This window comes from Palaemon carinicauda, chromosome 22, assembly GCF_036898095.1.
Source record: "Palaemon carinicauda isolate YSFRI2023 chromosome 22, ASM3689809v2, whole genome shotgun sequence".
Taxonomy (NCBI): domain Eukaryota; kingdom Metazoa; phylum Arthropoda; class Malacostraca; order Decapoda; family Palaemonidae; genus Palaemon; species Palaemon carinicauda.
Genome location: NC_090746.1, coordinates 10,383,549 through 10,399,286, shown reverse-complemented (window position 1 = coordinate 10,399,286; position 15,738 = coordinate 10,383,549). Strand labels below are relative to the sequence as shown.

Here is a 15,738-nt window from a genome sequence, read left to right as displayed (position 1 = left end):
GTGTGTGTCTGTGTGGTTATAAATTTGAGTGTGAAAGCTTCCTATTTCTATCAATAAAAAGATAAAGAATGAATAAAGAGAAAGTTATGAATAAAGTCATCCTCTTAATGAAGTGGGTTTACTTACCGTTGGTCCCAGGACTGCAGGCCTCTGAAGTTCCAGCAAAGCAATGTCATTATCCAAGTTGAGGGGATTGTACCTCTCATGTATGACAACTCTAGCAACAGGGATCCTCTGCTGTCCTTTGTCACCCTGCGATACGCGATTCGTCCCCAGTATCACGTTCACTTCCTGTTCGTCTAAATGGATGCTGCAACAAAGAACACACAGGCGATGATAATACACAGGAGGCAGATGGAATTTATGGGATATATAATAACAAGAGATAAGATCGAACTTCTGTGTCTTATGGGAAAGATATAGAGGGGAAAAGAGCAAGAGGCCGGCAAAGGAAAAAGTTTTCTGGACAGCAGAAGGCTAAAATCACTGTCAGATCTTTTGCTTGGGCAGTATCTATACAGTTTACAACGCTTCAACAAGGCTAAAATAACTCTCAGATCTTTGCCCTAGAAGCCTTGTAAACGTTATAGAGACTTTCTGAGCAAACAACTGACAGTGATTTTAGTCTAATGGAAATGTTGAAAACGTTATAGAGGCTGTCTGAGCAAAGATCTGACAGTGATTTTAGTCTAATGGAAATGTTGAAAACGTTATAGAGGCTGTCTGAGCAAAGATCTGACTGATTTTAGTCTTCTGGGAGTGTTGAAAACGTTATAGAGGCTGTCTGAGCAAAGATATGACAGTGATTTTAGTTTTCTGGAAGTGTTCAAAACGTTACAGAGGCTGTCTGAGCAAAGATCTGACAGTGATTTTAGTCTAATGGAAGTGTTGTAAACGTTATAGAAGCTGTCTGAGGAAAGATCTGACAGTGATTTCAGTCTTCTGGCAGTGTTGAAAACGTTATAGAGGCTGTCTGAGCAAAGATCTGACAGTGATTTTAGTCGTCTGGAAGTGTTGAAAACGTTACAGAGGCTGTCTGAGCAAAGATATGACAGTGATTTTAGTTTTCTGGAAGTGTTCAAAACGTTACAGAGGCTGTCTGAGCAAAGATCTGACAGTGATTTTAGTCTTGTGGAAGTGTTGAAAACGTTATAGAGGCTGTCTGAGCAAAGATCTGACAGTGATTTCAGTCTTCTGGCAGTGTTGAAAACGTTATAGAGGCTGTCTGAGCAAAGATCTGACAGTGATTTTAGTCGTCTGGAAGTGTTGAAAACGTTACAGAGGCTGTCTGAGCAAAGATATGACAGTGATTTTAGTTTTCTGGAAGTGTTCAAAACGTTACAGAGGCTGTCTGAGCAAAGATCTGACATTGATTTTAATCTTCTGGAAGTGTTGTGAACGTTATAGAGGCTGTCTGAGCAAAGATCTAACAGTGATTTTAGTCTTCTGGAAGTGTTGTAAACGTTATAGAGGCTGTCTGAGCAAAGATCTGACAGTGATTTTAGTCTTCTGGAAGTGTTTTGAACGTTATAGAGGCTGTCTGAGCAAAGATCTGACATTGATTTTAATCTTCTGGAAGTGTTGTAAACGTTATAGAGGCTGTCTGAGCAAAGATCTGACATTGATTTTAATCTTCTGGAAGTGTTGTAAACGTTATAGAGGCTGTCTGAGCAAAGATCGGACTGTTATTTTATAGTCTTCTGGAAGTGCAAACGTTATAGAGGCTAAGATCGGACAGTGATTTTAGTCTTGTGGAAGTGTTGAAAACTTTATAGAGGCTGTCTGAGCAAAGATCTGACAGTGATTTTAGTCGTCTGGAAGTGTTGAAAACGTTACAGAGGCTGTCTGAGCGAAGAACTGACAGTGATTTTAGTCTTCTGGAAGTGTTCAAAACGTTATAGAGGCTGTCTGAGCAAAGATCTGACAGTGATTTTAGTCTTCTGGAAGTGTTGTAAACGTTATAGAGGCTGTCTGAGCAAAGATCTGACATTGATTTTAATCTTCTGGAAGTGTTGTAAACGTTATAGAGGCTGTCTGAGCAAAGATCTGACATTGATTTTAATCTTCTGGAAGTGTTGTAAACGTTATAGAGGCTGTCTGAGCAAAGATCTGACATTGATTTTAATCTTCTGGAAGTGTTGTAAACGTTATAGAGGCTGTCTGAGCAAAGATCGGACAGTGATTTTAGTCTTCTGGAAGTGCAAACGTTATAGAGGCTAAGATCGACAGTGATTTTAGTCTTGTGGAAGTGTTGAAAACTTTATAGAGGCTGTCTGAGCAAAGATCTGACAGTGATTTTAGTCTCTGGAAGTGTTGAAAACGTTATAGAGGCTGTCTGAGCAAAGAACTGACAGTGATTTTAGTCTTCTGGAAGTGTTCAAAACGTTATAAGAGGCTGTCTGAGCAAAGATATGACAGTGATTTTAGTCTTCTGGAAGTGTTGTAAACATTATAGAGGCTGTCTGAGCAAAGATCTGACATTGATTTTAATCTTCTGGAAGTGTTGTAAACGTTATAGAGGCTGTCTGAGCAGAGATCTGACAGTGATTTTAGTCTTCTGGAAGTGTTCAAAACGTTATAGAGGCTGTCTGAGCAAAGATCTGACAGTGATTTTAGTCTTCTGGAAGTGTTCAAAACGTTATAAGAGGCTGTCTGAGCAAAGATCTGACAGTGATTTTAGTCTTCTGGAAGTGTTGTAAACATTATAGAGGCTGTCTGAAGCAAAGATCTGACAGTGATTTTAGTCTTCTGGAAGTGTTCAAAACGTTATAGAGGCTGTCTGAGCAAAGATCTGACAGTGATTTTAGTCTTCTGGAATGTTGTAAACGTTATAGAGGCTGTCTGAGCAAAGATCTGACATTGATTTTAATATTCTGGAAGTGTTGTAAACGTTATAGAGGCTGTCTGAGCAAAGATCAGACAGTGATTTTATAGTCTTCTGGAAGTGCAAACGTTATAGAGGCTATGATCGGACAGTGATTTTAGTCTTCTGGAAGTGTTGAAAACGTTATAGAGGCTGTCTGAGCAAAGATCTGACAGTGATTTTAGTCTTCTGGAAGTGTTCAAAACGTTATAGAGGCTGTCTGAGCAAAGATCTGACAGTGATTTTAGTCTTCTGGAAGTGTTAAAAACGTTATAGAGGCTGTCTGAGCAAAGATCTGACAGTGATTTTAGTCTTCTGGAAGTGTTATAAACGTTATAGAGGCTGTCTGAGCAAAGATCGGACAGTGATTTTAGTCTTTCTGGAAGTGTTGAAAACGTTATAGAGGCTGTCTGAGCAAAGATCTGACTTTGATTTTAGTCTTCTGGAAGTGTTCAAAACGTTATAGAGGCTGTCTGAGCAAAGATCTGACAGTGATTTTAGTCTTCTGAAGTGTTGTAAACGTTATAGAGGCTGTCTGAGAAAAGATCTGACAGTGATTTTAGTCTTCTGGAAGTGTTTTAAAACGTTATAGAGGCTGTCTGAGCAAAGATCTGACAGTGATTTTAGACTTGTGGAAGTGTTGAAAACGTTACAGAGGCTGTCTGAGCAAAGATCTGACAGTGATTTTAGTCTTGTGGAAGTGTTGAAAACGTTACAGAGGCTGTCTGAGCAAAGATATGACAGTGATTTTAGTCTTCTGGAAGTGTTCAAAACGTTACAGAGGCTGTCAGATCAGTGATTGTGGAAGTGTTGAAAACGTTATAGAGGCTGTCTGAGCAAAGATCTGACAGTGATTTTAGTCTTGTGGAAGTATTGAAAACGTTATAGAGGCTGTCTGAGCAAATATGACAGTGATTTTAGTCTTCTGGAAGTGTTGAAAACGTTATAGAGGCTGTCTGAGCAAAGATCTGACAGTGATTTTAGTCTTCTGGAAGTGTTGAAAACGTTATAGAGGCTGTCTGAGTAAAGATCTGACTGATTTTAGTCTTCTGGAAGTGTTCAAAACGTTACAGAGGCTGTCTGAGCAAAGATCTGACAGTGATTTTAGTCTTCTGGAAGTGTTGAAAACGTTATAGAGGCTGTCTGAGCAAAGATCTGACAGTGATTTTAGTCTTGTGGAAGTGTTGAAAACGTTACAGAGGCTGTCTGAGCAAAGATCTGACAGTGATTTTAGTCTTCTGGAAGTGTTGAAAACGTTATAGAGGCTGTCTGAGCAAAGATCTGACAGTGATTTTAGTCTTCTGGAAGTGTTGAAAACGTTATAGAGGCTGTCTGAGCAAAGATCTGGACAGTGATTTTATAGTCTCTGGAAGTGTTGAAAACGTTATAGAGGCTGTCTGAGCAAAGATCTGGACAGTGATTTTAGTCTTGTGGAAGTGTTGAAAACGTTATAGAGGCTGTCTGAGCAAAGATCTGACAGTGATTTTAGTCTCTGGAAGTGTTGAAAACGTTATAGAGGCTGTCTGAGCAAAGATCTGACAGTGATTTTAGTCTTCTGGAAGTGTTGAAAACGTTATAGAGGCTGTCTGAGCAAAGATATGACAGTGATTTTAGTCTTCTGGAAGTGTTGTAAACGTTATAGAGGCTGTCTGAGCAAATATCTGACATGATTTTAATCTTCTGGAAGTGTTGTAAACGTTATAGAGGCTGTCTGAGCAAAGATCTGACATGATTTTAGTCTTCTGGAAGTGTTGTAAACGTTATAGAGGCTGTCTGAGCAAAGATCTGACAGTGATTTTAGTCTTCTGGAAGTGTTGAAAACGTTATAGAGGCTGTCTGAGCAAAGATCTGACAGTGATTTTAGTCTTCTGGAAGTGTTGAAAACGTTATAGAGGCTGTCTGAATAAAGATCTGACAGTGATTTTAGTCTTCTGGAAGTGTTGAAAACGTTATAGAGGCTGTCTGAGCAAAATCTGACAGTGATTTTAGTTTTCTGGAAGTGTTGAAAACGTTATAGAGGCTGTCTGAGCAAAGATCTGACAGTGATTTTAGCTTCTGGAAGTGTTGAAAACGTTATAGAGGCTGTCTGAATAAAGATCTGACAGTGATTTTAGTCTTTGGAAGTGTTGAAAACGTTATAGAGGCTGTCTGACTAAAGATCTGACAGTGATTTTAGTCTTCTGGAAGTGTTGAAAACGTTATAGAGGCTGTCTGAGCAAAGATCTGACAGTGATTTTAGTCTTCTGGAAGTGTTGAAAACGTTATAGAGGCTGTCTGAAGCAAAGATCTGACAGTGATTTTAGTCTTCTGGAAGTGTTGAAAACGTTATAGAGGCTGTCTGAAGCAAAGATCTGACAGTGATTTTAGTCTTCTGGAAGTGTTGAAAACGTTATAGAGGCTGTGAGTAAAGATCTGACAGTGATTTTAGTCTTCTGGAAGTGTTGAAAACGTTATAGAGGCTGTCTGAGCAAAGATCTGACAGTGATTTTAGTCTTCTGGAAGTGTTGTAAACGTTATAGAGGCTGTCTGAGCAAAGATCTGACAGTGATTTTAGTCTTTCTGGAAGTGTTGAAAACGTTATAGAGGCTGTCTGAGTAAAGATCTGACAGTGATTATAGTCTTCTGGAAGTGTTGAAAACGTTATAGAGGCTGTGTGAGTAAAGATCTGACAGTGATTTTAGTCTTCTGGAAGTGTTGAAAACGTTATAGAGGCTGTCTGAAGCAAAGATCTGACAGTGATTTTAGTCTTCTGGAAGTGTTGAAAACGTTATAGAGGCTGTCTGAGCAAAGATCTGACAGTGATTTTAGTCTTCTGGAAGTGTTGAAAACGTTATAGAGGCTGTCTGAGCAAAGATCTGACAGTGATTTTAGTCTTCTGGAAGTGTTGAAAACGTTATAGAGGCTGTCTGAGCAAAGATCTGACAGTGATTTTAGTCTTTCTGGAAGTGTTGAAAACGTTATAGAGGATGTGTGAGTAAAAGATCTGACAGTGATTTTAGTCTTCTGGAAGTGTTGAAAACGTTATAGAGGATGTGTGAGTAAAAGATCTGACAGTGATTTTAGTCTTCTGGAAGTGTTGAAAACGTTATAGAGGCTGTCTGAGAAAAGATCTGACAGTGATTTTAGTCTTCTGGAAGTGTTGAAAACGTTATAGAGGCTGTCTGAGCAAAGATCTGACAGTGATTTTAGTCTTCTGGAAGTGTTGAAAACGTTATAGAGGCTGTGTGAGCAAAGATCTGACAGTGATTTTAGTCTTCTGGAAGTGTTGAAAACGTTATAGAGGCTGTCTGAGCAAAGATCTGACAGTGATTTTAGTCTTCTGGAAATGTTGAAAACGTTATAGAGGCTGTATGAGCAAAGATCTGACAGTGATTTTAGTCTTCTGGAAGTGTTGAAAACGTTATAGAGGACGTGTGAGTAAAAGATCTGACAGTGATTTTAGTCTTCTGGAAGTGTTGAAAACGTTATAGAGGATGTGTGAGTAAAAGATCTGACAGTGATTTTAGTCTTCTGGAAGTGTTGAAAACGTTATAGAGGCTGTCTGAGCAAAGATCTGACAGCGATTTTAGTCTTCTGGAAGTGTTGAAAACGTTATAGAGGCTGTCTGAGTAAAGATCTGACAGCGATTTTAGTCTTCTTTAAGTGTTGAAAACGTTATAGAGGCTGTCTGAATAAAGATCTGACAGTGATTTTAGTCTTCTGGGAGTGTTGAAAACGTTATAGAGGCTGTCTGAGCAAAGATCTGACAGTGATTTTAGTCTTCTGAAGTGTTGAAAACGTTATAGAGGCTGTCTGAGCATAAAGATCTGACAGTGATTTTAGTCTTCTGAAAGTGTTGAAACGTTATAGAGGCTGTCTGAGCAAAGATCTGACAGTGATTTTAGTCTTCTGAAATGTTAAAAACGTTATAGAGGCTGTCTGAGCAAAGATCTGACATTGATTTTAGTCTTCTGGGAGTGTTGAAAACGTTATAGAGGCTGTCTGAGCAAAGATCTGACAGTGATTTTAGTCTTCTGAAAGTGTTGAAAACGTTATAGAGGCTGTCTGAGCAAAGATCTGACAGTGATTTTAGTCTTCTGAGTGTTGAAAACGTTATAGAGGCTGTCTGAGCAAAGATCTGACAGTGATTTTAGTCTTCTGAAAGTGTTGAAAACGTTATAGAGGCTGTCTGAGCAAAGATCTGACAGTGATTTTAGTCTTCTGAAAGTGTTGAAAACGTTATAGAGGCTGTCTGAGCAAAGATCTGACAGTGATTTTAGTCTTCTGAAAGTGTTGAAAACGTTATAGAGGCTGTCTGAGCAAAGATCTGACAGTGATTTTAGTCTTCTGGGAGTGTTGAAAACGTTATAGAGGCTGTCTGAGCAAAGATCTGACAGTGATTTTAGTCTTCTGGAAGTGTTGAAAACGTTATAGAGGCTGTCTGAGCAAAGATCTGACAGCATTTTAGTCTTCTGGGAAGTGTTGAAAACGTTATAGAGGCTGTCTGAGCAAAGATCTGACAGTGATTTTAGTCTTCTGGAAGTGTTGAAAACGTTATAGAGGCTGTCTGAGCAAAGATCTGACAGTGATTTTAGTCTTCTGGAAGTGTTGAAAACGTTATAGAGGCTGTCTGAGCAAAGATCTGACAGTGATTTTAGTCTTTCTGGAAGTGTTGAAAACGTTATAGAGGCTGTCTGAGCAAAGATCTGACAGTGATTTTAGTCTTGTGGAAGTGTTGAAAACGTTATAGAGGCTGTCTGAAAAGATCTGACAGTGATTTTAGTCTTCTGGAAGTGTTGAAAACGTTATAGAGGCTGTCTGAGCAAAGATCTGACAGTGATTTTAGTCTTGTGGAAGTGTTGAAAACGTTATAGAGGCTGTGTGAGCAAAGATCTGACAGTGATTTTAGTCTACTGGAAGTGTTGAAAACGTTATAGCGGCTGTCTGAGGAAAGATCTGACAGTGATTTTAGTTTTCTGGAAGTGTTGAAAACGTTATAGAGGCTGTCTGAGGAAAGATCTGACAGTGATTTTAGTCTTCTGGAAGTGTTGAAAACGTTATAGAGGCTGTCTGAGTAAAGATCTGACAGTGATTTTAGTCTTCTGGAAGTGTTGAAAACGTTATAGAGGCTGTCTGAGGAAAGATCTGACAGTGATTTTAGTCTTCTGGAAGTGTTGAAAACGTTATAGAGGCTGTGTGAGCAAAGATCTGACAGTGATTTTAGTCTTCTGGAAGTGTTGAAAACGTTATAGAGGCTGTCTGAAAAGATCTGACAGTGATTTTAGTCTTCTGGAAGTGTTGAAAACGTTATAGAGGCTGTCTGAGCAAAGATCTGACAGTGATTTTAGTCTTCTGGAAGTGTTGAAAACGTTATAGAGGCTGTCTGAGCAAAGATCTGACAGTGATTTTAGTCTTGGAAGTGTTGAAAACGTTATAGAGGCTGTCTGAAAAATCTGACAGTGATTTTAGTCTTCTGGAAGTGTTGAAAACGTTATAGAGGCTGTCTGAGGAAAGATCTGACAGTGATTTTAGTCTTGTGGAAGTGTTGAAAACGTTATAGAGGCTGTCTTAGCAAAGATCTGACAGTGATTTTAGTCTTCTGGTAAGTGTTGTGAACGTTATAGAGGCTGTCTGAGGAAAGATCTGACAGTGATTTTAGTCTTGTGGAAGTGTTGAAAACGTTATAGAGGCTGTCTTAGCAAAGATCTGACAGTGATTTTAGTCTTCTGGAAGTGTTGAAAACGTTATAGAGGCTGTCTGAATAAAGATCTGACAGTGATTTTAGTCTTCTGGAAGTGTTGAAAACGTTATAGAGGCTGTCTGACCAAAGATCTGACAGTGATTTTAGTCTTCTGGAAGTGTTTAAAACGTTATGAGGCTGTGTGAGCAAAGATCTGACAGTGATTTTAGTCTTCTGGAAGTGTTGAAAACTTTATAGAGGCTGTCTAAGCAAAGATCTGACAGTGATTTTAGTCTTCAGGGAAGTGTTGAAAACGTTATAGAGGATGTGTGAGTAAAGACCTGACAGTGATTTTAGTCTTCTGGAAGTGTTAAAAACGTTATAGAGGCTGTCTGAGCAAAGATCTGACAGTGATTTTAGTCTTCTGGAAGTGTTGAAAGTTATATGGAGGCTGTCTGAGTAAAGATCTGACAGTGATTTTAGTCTTGTGGATGTGTTAAAAACGTTATAGAGGCTGTCTGAATAAAGATCTGACAGTGATTTAGTCTTTCTGGAAATGTTGAAAACGTTATAGAGGCTGTCTGAATAAAGATCTGACAGTGATTTTAGTCTTCTGGAAGTGTTGAAAACGTTATAGAGGCTGTCTGAATAAAGATCTGACAGTGATTTTAGTCTTCTGGAAGTGTTGGAAACGTTATAGAGGCTGTCTGAATAAAGATCTGACAGTGATATTAGTCTTCTGGAAGTGTTGGAAACGTTATAGAGGCTGTCTGAATGAAAGATCTGACAGTGATATTAGTCTTCTAAAAGTGTTGGAAACGTTATAGAGGCTGTCTGAATAAAGATCTGACAGTGATATTATTCTTCTGGAAGTGTTGGAAACGTTATAGAGGCTGTCTGAATAAAGATTGACAGTGAATTTTAGTGTTCTGGAAGTGTTGAAAACGTTATAGAGGCTATCTGAATAAAGATATGACAGTGATTTTAGTCTTCTGGAAGTGTTGAAAACGTTATAGAGGCTGTCTGAGCAAAGATCTGACAGTGATTTTATCTTCTGGAAGTGTTGTAAACGTTATAGAGGCTGTCTGAGCAAAGATCTGACAGTGATTTTAATCTTCTGGAAGTGTTGTAAACGTTATAGAGGCTGTCTGAGTAAAGGTCTGACAGTGATTTTAGTCTTTTGGAAGTGTTATAAACGTTATAGAGGCTGTCTGAGCAAAGATCTGACAGTGATTTTAGTCTTCTGGAAGTGTTATAAACGTTATAGAGGCTGTCTGAGCAAAGATCTGACAGTGATTTTAGTCTTCTGGAAGTGTTGTGAACGTTATATAGGCTGTCTGAGTAAAGATCTGACAGTGATTTTAGTCTTCTGGAAGTGTTGAAAACGTTTATAGAGGCTGTCTGAATAAAGATCTGACAGTGATTTTAATCTTCTGGAAGTGTTGAAAACGTTATAGAGGCTGTCTGAGCAAAGATCTGACAGTGATTTTAGTCTTCTGGAAGTGTTTAAAACGTTATGAGGCTGTCTGAGCAAAAGATCTGACAGTGATTTTAGTGTTCTGGATGTGTTGAAAACGTTATAGAGGCTGTATGAGCAAAAACTGACAGTGATTTTAGTTTTCTAGGAATTGTTGAAAACGTTATAGAGGCTGTATGAGCGAAGATCTGACAGTGATTTTAGCTTCTGGAAGTGTTGAAAACGTTATAGAGGCTGTCTGAATAAAGATATGACAGTGATTTTAGTCTTTGGAAGTGTTGAAAACGTTATAGAGGCTGTCTGACTAAAGATCTGACAGTGATTTTAGTCTTCTGGAAGTGTTGAAAACGTTATAGAGGCTGTCTGAATAAAGATCTGACAGTGATTTTAGTCTTCTGGAAGTGTTTGAAAACGTTATAGAGGCTGTCTGAATAAAGATCTGACATTGATTTTAGACTTTTGGAAGTGTTGAAAACGTTATAGAGGCTGTCTGAGCAAAGATCTGACAGTGATTTTAGTCTTCTGGAAGTGTTGAAAACGTTATAGAGGCTGTCTGAGCAAAGATCTGACAGTGATTTTAGTCTTCTGGAAGTGTTGAAAACGTTATAGAGGCTGTCTGAGCAAAGATCTGACAGTGATTTTAGTCTTCTGGAAGTGTTGAAAACGTTATAGAGGCTGTCTGAGCAAAGATCTGACAGTGATTTTAGTCTTCTGGAAGTGTTGAAAACGTTATAGAGGCTGTCTGAGCAAAGATCTGACAGTGATTTTAGTCTTCTGGAAGTGTTGAAAACGTTATAGAGGCTGTCTGAGCAAAGATCTGACAGTGATTTTAGTTCTGGAAGTGTTGAAAACGTTATAGAGGCTGTCTGAGCAAAGATCTGACAGTGATTTTAGTCTTCTGGAAGTGTTGAAAACGTTATAGAGGCTGTCTGAATAAAGATCTGACAGTGATTTTAATCTTCTGGAAGTGTTGAAAACGTTATAGAGGCTGTCTGAGCAAAAGATCTGACAGTGATTTTAATCTTCTGGAAGTGTTGAAAACGTTATAGAGGCTGTCTGAGCAAAGATCTGACAGTGATTTTAATCTTCTGGAAGTGTTGAAAACGTTATAGAGGCTGTCTGAGCAAAGATCTGACAGTGATTTTAGTCTTCTGGAAGTGTTGAAAACGTTATAGAGGCTGTCTGAGCAAAGATCTGACAGTGATTTTAGTCTTCTGGAAGTGTTGTAAAACGTTATAGAGGCTGTCTGAGCAAAGATCTGACAGTGATTTAGTCTTCTGGAAGTGTTGAAAACGTTATAGAGGCTGTCTGAGCAAAGATCTGACAGTGATTTTAGTCTTTGGAAGTGTTGAAAACGTTATAGAGGCTGTCTGAGCAAAGATCTGACAGTGATTTAGTCTTCTGGAAGTGTTGAAAACGTTATAGAGGCTGTCTGAGCAAAGATCTGACAGTGATTTTAGTCTTCTGGAAGTGTTGAAAACGTTATAGAGGCTGTCTGAATAAAGATCTGACAGTGATTTTAGTCTTTGGAAGTGTTGAAAACGTTATAGAGGCTGTCTGAATAAAGATCTGACAGTGATTTTAGTCTTTGGAAGTGTTGAAAACGTTATAGAGGCTGTCTGAATAAAGATCTGACAGTGATTTTAGTCTTTGGAAGTGTTGAAAACGTTATAGAGGCTGTCTGAATAAAGATCTGACAGTGATTTTAGTCTTTGGAAGTGTTGAAAACGTTATAGAGGCTGTCTGAGCAAAGATCTGACAGTGATTTTAGTTTCTGGAAGTGTTGAAAACGTTATAGAGGCTGTCTGAGCAAAGATCTGACAGTGATTTTAGTCTTCTGGAAGTGTTGAAAACGTTATAGAGGCTGTCTGAGCAAAGATCTGACAGTGATTTTAGTCTTTGGAAGTGTTGAAAACGTTATAGAGGCTGTCTGAGTAAAGATCTGACAGTGATTTTAGTCTTTGGAAGTGTTGAAAACGTTATAGAGGCTGTCTGAAAAAGATCTGACAGTGATTTTAGTCTTCTGGAAGTGTTGAAAACGTTATAGAGGCTGTGTGAATAAAGATCTGACAGTGATTTTAGTCTTCTGGAAGTGTTGAAAACGTTATAGAGGCTGTCTGAGCAGAAAGATCTGACAGTGATTTTAGTCTTCTGGAAGTGTTGTAAACGTTATAGAGGCTGTCTGAGCAAGATCTGACAGTGATTTTAGTCTTCTGGAAGTGTTGTAAACGTTATAGAGGCTGTCTGAGCAAAGATCTGACAGTGATTTTAGTCTTCTGGAAGTGTTGAAAACGTTATAGAGGCTGTCTGAGCAAAGATCTGACAGTGATTTTAGTCTTCTGGAAGTGTTGAAAACGTTATAGAGGCTGTGTGAGTAAAAGATCTGACAGTGATTTTAGTCTTCTGGAAGTGTTGAAAACGTTATAGAGGCTGTCTGAGCAAAAGATCTGACAGTGATTTTAGTCTTCTGGAAGTGTTGAAAACGTTATAGAGGCTGTCTGAGCAAAGATCTGACAGTGATTTTAGTCTTCTGGAAGTGTTGAAAACGTTATAGAGGCTGTCTGAGCAAAGATCTGACAGTGATTTTAGTCTTCTGGAAGTGTTGAAAACGTTATAGAGGCTGTCTGAGCAAAGATCTGACAGTGATTTTAGTCTTCTGGAAGTGTTGAAACGTTATAGAGGCTGTCTGAGCAAAGATCTGACAGTGATTTTAGTCTTCTGGAAGTGTTGAAAACGTTATAGAGGCTGTCTGAGTAAAGATCTGACAGTGATTTTAGTCTTCTGGAAGTGTTGAAAACGTTATAGAGGCTGTGTGAGTAAAAGATCTGACAGTGATTTTAGTCTTCTGGAAGTGTTGAAAACGTTATAGAGGCTGTCTGAGCAAAGATCTGACAGTGATTTTAGTCTTCTGGAAGTGTTGAAAACGTTATAGAGGCTGTCTGAGTAAAAGATCTGACAGCGATTTTAGTCTTCTGGAAGTGTTGAAAACGTTATAGAGGCTGTCTGAGCAAAAGATCTGACAGTGATTTTAGTCTTCTGGAAGTGTTGAAAACGTTATAGAGGCTGTCTGAGCAAAGATCTGACAGTGATTTTAGTCTTCTGGAAGTGTTGAAAACGTTATAGAGGCTGTCTGAGCAAAGATCTGACAGTGATTTTAGTCTTCTGAAGTGTTGAAACGTTATAGAGGCTGTCTGAGCAAAGATCTGACAGTGATTTTAGTCTTCTGAAGTGTTGAAAACGTTATAGAGGCTGTCTGAGCAAAGATCTGACAGTGATTTTAGTCTTCTGGAAGTGTTGAAAACGTTATAGAGGCTGTCTGAGCAAAGATCTGACAGTGATTTTAGTCTTCTGGAAGTGTTGAAAACGTTATAGAGGCTGTCTGAGCAAAGATCTGACAGTGATTTTAGTCTTCTGGAAGTGTTGAAAACGTTATAGAGGCTGTCTGAGCAAAGATCTGACAGTGATTTTAGTCTTCTGAAGTGTTGAAAACGTTATAGAGGCTGTCTGAGCAAAGATCTGACAGTGATTTTAGTCTTCTGAAAGTGTTGAAAACGTTATAGAGGCTGTCTGAGCAAAGATCTGACAGTGATTTTAGTCTTCTGAAAGTGTTGAAAACGTTATAGAGGCTGTCTGAGCAAAGATCTGACAGTGATTTTAGTCTTCTGGGAAGTGTTGAAAACGTTATAGAGGCTGTCTGAGTAAAGATCTGACAGTGATTTTAGTCTTCTGGAAGTGTTGAAAACGTTATAGAGGCTGTCTGAGCAAAGATCTGACAGTGATTTTAGTCTTCTGGAAGTGTTGAAAACGTTATAGAGGCTGTCTGAGCAAAGATCTGACAGTGATTTTAGTCTTCTGGAAGTGTTGAAAACGTTATAGAGGCTGTCTGAGCAAAGATCTGACAGTGATTTTAGTCTTCTGGAAGTGTTGAAAACGTTATAGAGGCTGTCTGAGCAAAGATCTGACAGTGATTTTAGTCTTCTGGAAGTGTTGAAAACGTTATAGAGGCTGTCTGAGCAAAGATCTGACAGTGATTTTAGTCTTTGGAAGTGTTGAAAACGTTATAGAGGCTGTCTGAATAAAGATCTGACAGTGATTTTAGTCTTCTGGAAGTGTTGAAAACGTTATAGAGGCTGTCTGAAAAAGATCTGACAGTGATTTTAGTCTTGTGGAAGTGTTGAAAACGTTATAGAGGCTGTCTGAGCAAAGATCTGACAGTGATTTTAGTCTTGTGGAAGTGTTGAAAACGTTATAGAGGCTGTCTGAGCAAAGATCTGACAGTGATTTTAGTCTCTGGAAGTGTTGAAAACGTTATAGAGGCTGTCTGAGGAAAGATCTGACAGTGATTTTAGTCTTCTGGAAGTGTTGAAAACGTTATAGAGGCTGTCTGAGGAAAGATCTGACAGTGATTTTAGTCTTCTGGAAGTGTTGAAAACGTTATAGAGGCTGTCTGAGTAAAGATCTGACAGTGATTTTAGTCTTCTGGAAGTGTTGAAAACGTTATAGAGGCTGTCTGAGCAAAGATCTGACAGTGATTTTAGTCTTCTGGAAGTGTTGAAAACGTTATAGAGGCTGTCTGAGCAAAGATCTGACAGTGATTTTAGTCTTCTGGAAGTGTTGAAAACGTTATAGAGGCTGTCTGAATAAATATCTGACAGTGATTTTAGTCTTCTGGAAGTGTTGAAAACGTTATAGAGGCTGTCTGAGCAAAGATCTGACAGTGATTTTAGTCTTCTGGAAGTGTTGAAAACGTTATAGAGGCTGTCTGAGCAAAGATCTGACAGTGATTTTAGTCTTCTGGAAGTGTTGAAAACGTTATAGAGGCTGTCTGAAAAGATCTGACAGTGATTTTAGTCTTCTGGAAGTGTTGAAAACGTTATAGAGGCTGTCTGAGCAAAGATCTGACAGTGATTTTAGTCTTCTGGAAGTGTTGAAAACGTTATAGAGGCTGTCTGAGCAAAGATCTGACAGTGATTTTAGTCTTCTGGAAGTGTTGAAAACGTTATAGAGGCTGTCTGAGCAAAGATCTGACAGTGATTTTAGTCTTGTGGAAGTGTTGAAAACGTTATAGAGGCTGTCTGAGCAAAGATCTGACAGTGATTTTAGTCTTCTGGAAGTGTTGAAAACGTTATAGAGGCTGTCTGAAAAGATCTGACAGTGATTTTAGTCTTCTGGAAGTGTTGAAAACGTTATAGAGGCTGTCTGAGCAAAGATCTGACAGTGATTTTAGTCTTCTGGAAGTGTTGAAAACGTTATAGAGGCTGTCTGAGCAAAGATCTGACAGTGATTTTAGTCTTCTGGAAGTGTTGAAAACGTTTATAGAGGCTGTCTGAGCAAAGATCTGACAGTGATTTTAGTCTTCTGGGAAGTGTTGAAAACGTTATAGAGGCTGTCTGAGCAAAGATCTGACAGTGATTTTAGTCTTCTGGAAGTGTTGAAACGTTATAGAGGCTGTCTGAGCAAAGATCTGACAGTGATTTTAGTCTTCTGGAAGTGTTGAAAGTTATAGGAGGCTGTCTGAGTAAAGATCTGACAGTGATTTTAGTCTTCTGGATGTGTTAAAACGTTATAGAGGCTGTCTGAATAAAGATCTGACAGTGATTTTAGTCTTCTGGAAGTGTTGAAAACGTTATAGAGGCTGTCTGAATAAAGATCTGACAGTGATTTTAGTCTTCTGGAAGTGTTGAAAACGTTATAGAGGCTGTCTGAATAAAGATCTGACAGTGATTTTAGTCTTCTGGA

The 15,738-nt window shown here is 38.7% G+C and overlaps 1 protein-coding gene across 1 annotated transcript in view; it reads right to left on the bottom strand.

The window, feature by feature from the left end:
* Positions 1 to 15,738, bottom strand: part of LOC137615788 (transmembrane protease serine 9-like) — a 152,963-nt gene that overhangs the window by 77,746 nt on the left and 59,479 nt on the right. The window contains exon 8 of the mRNA XM_068345484.1: positions 127 to 310. Within this exon, the coding sequence (XP_068201585.1) occupies positions 127 to 310 (184 nt within the window). The remainder of the gene's footprint in view (positions 1 to 126; positions 311 to 15,738) is intronic.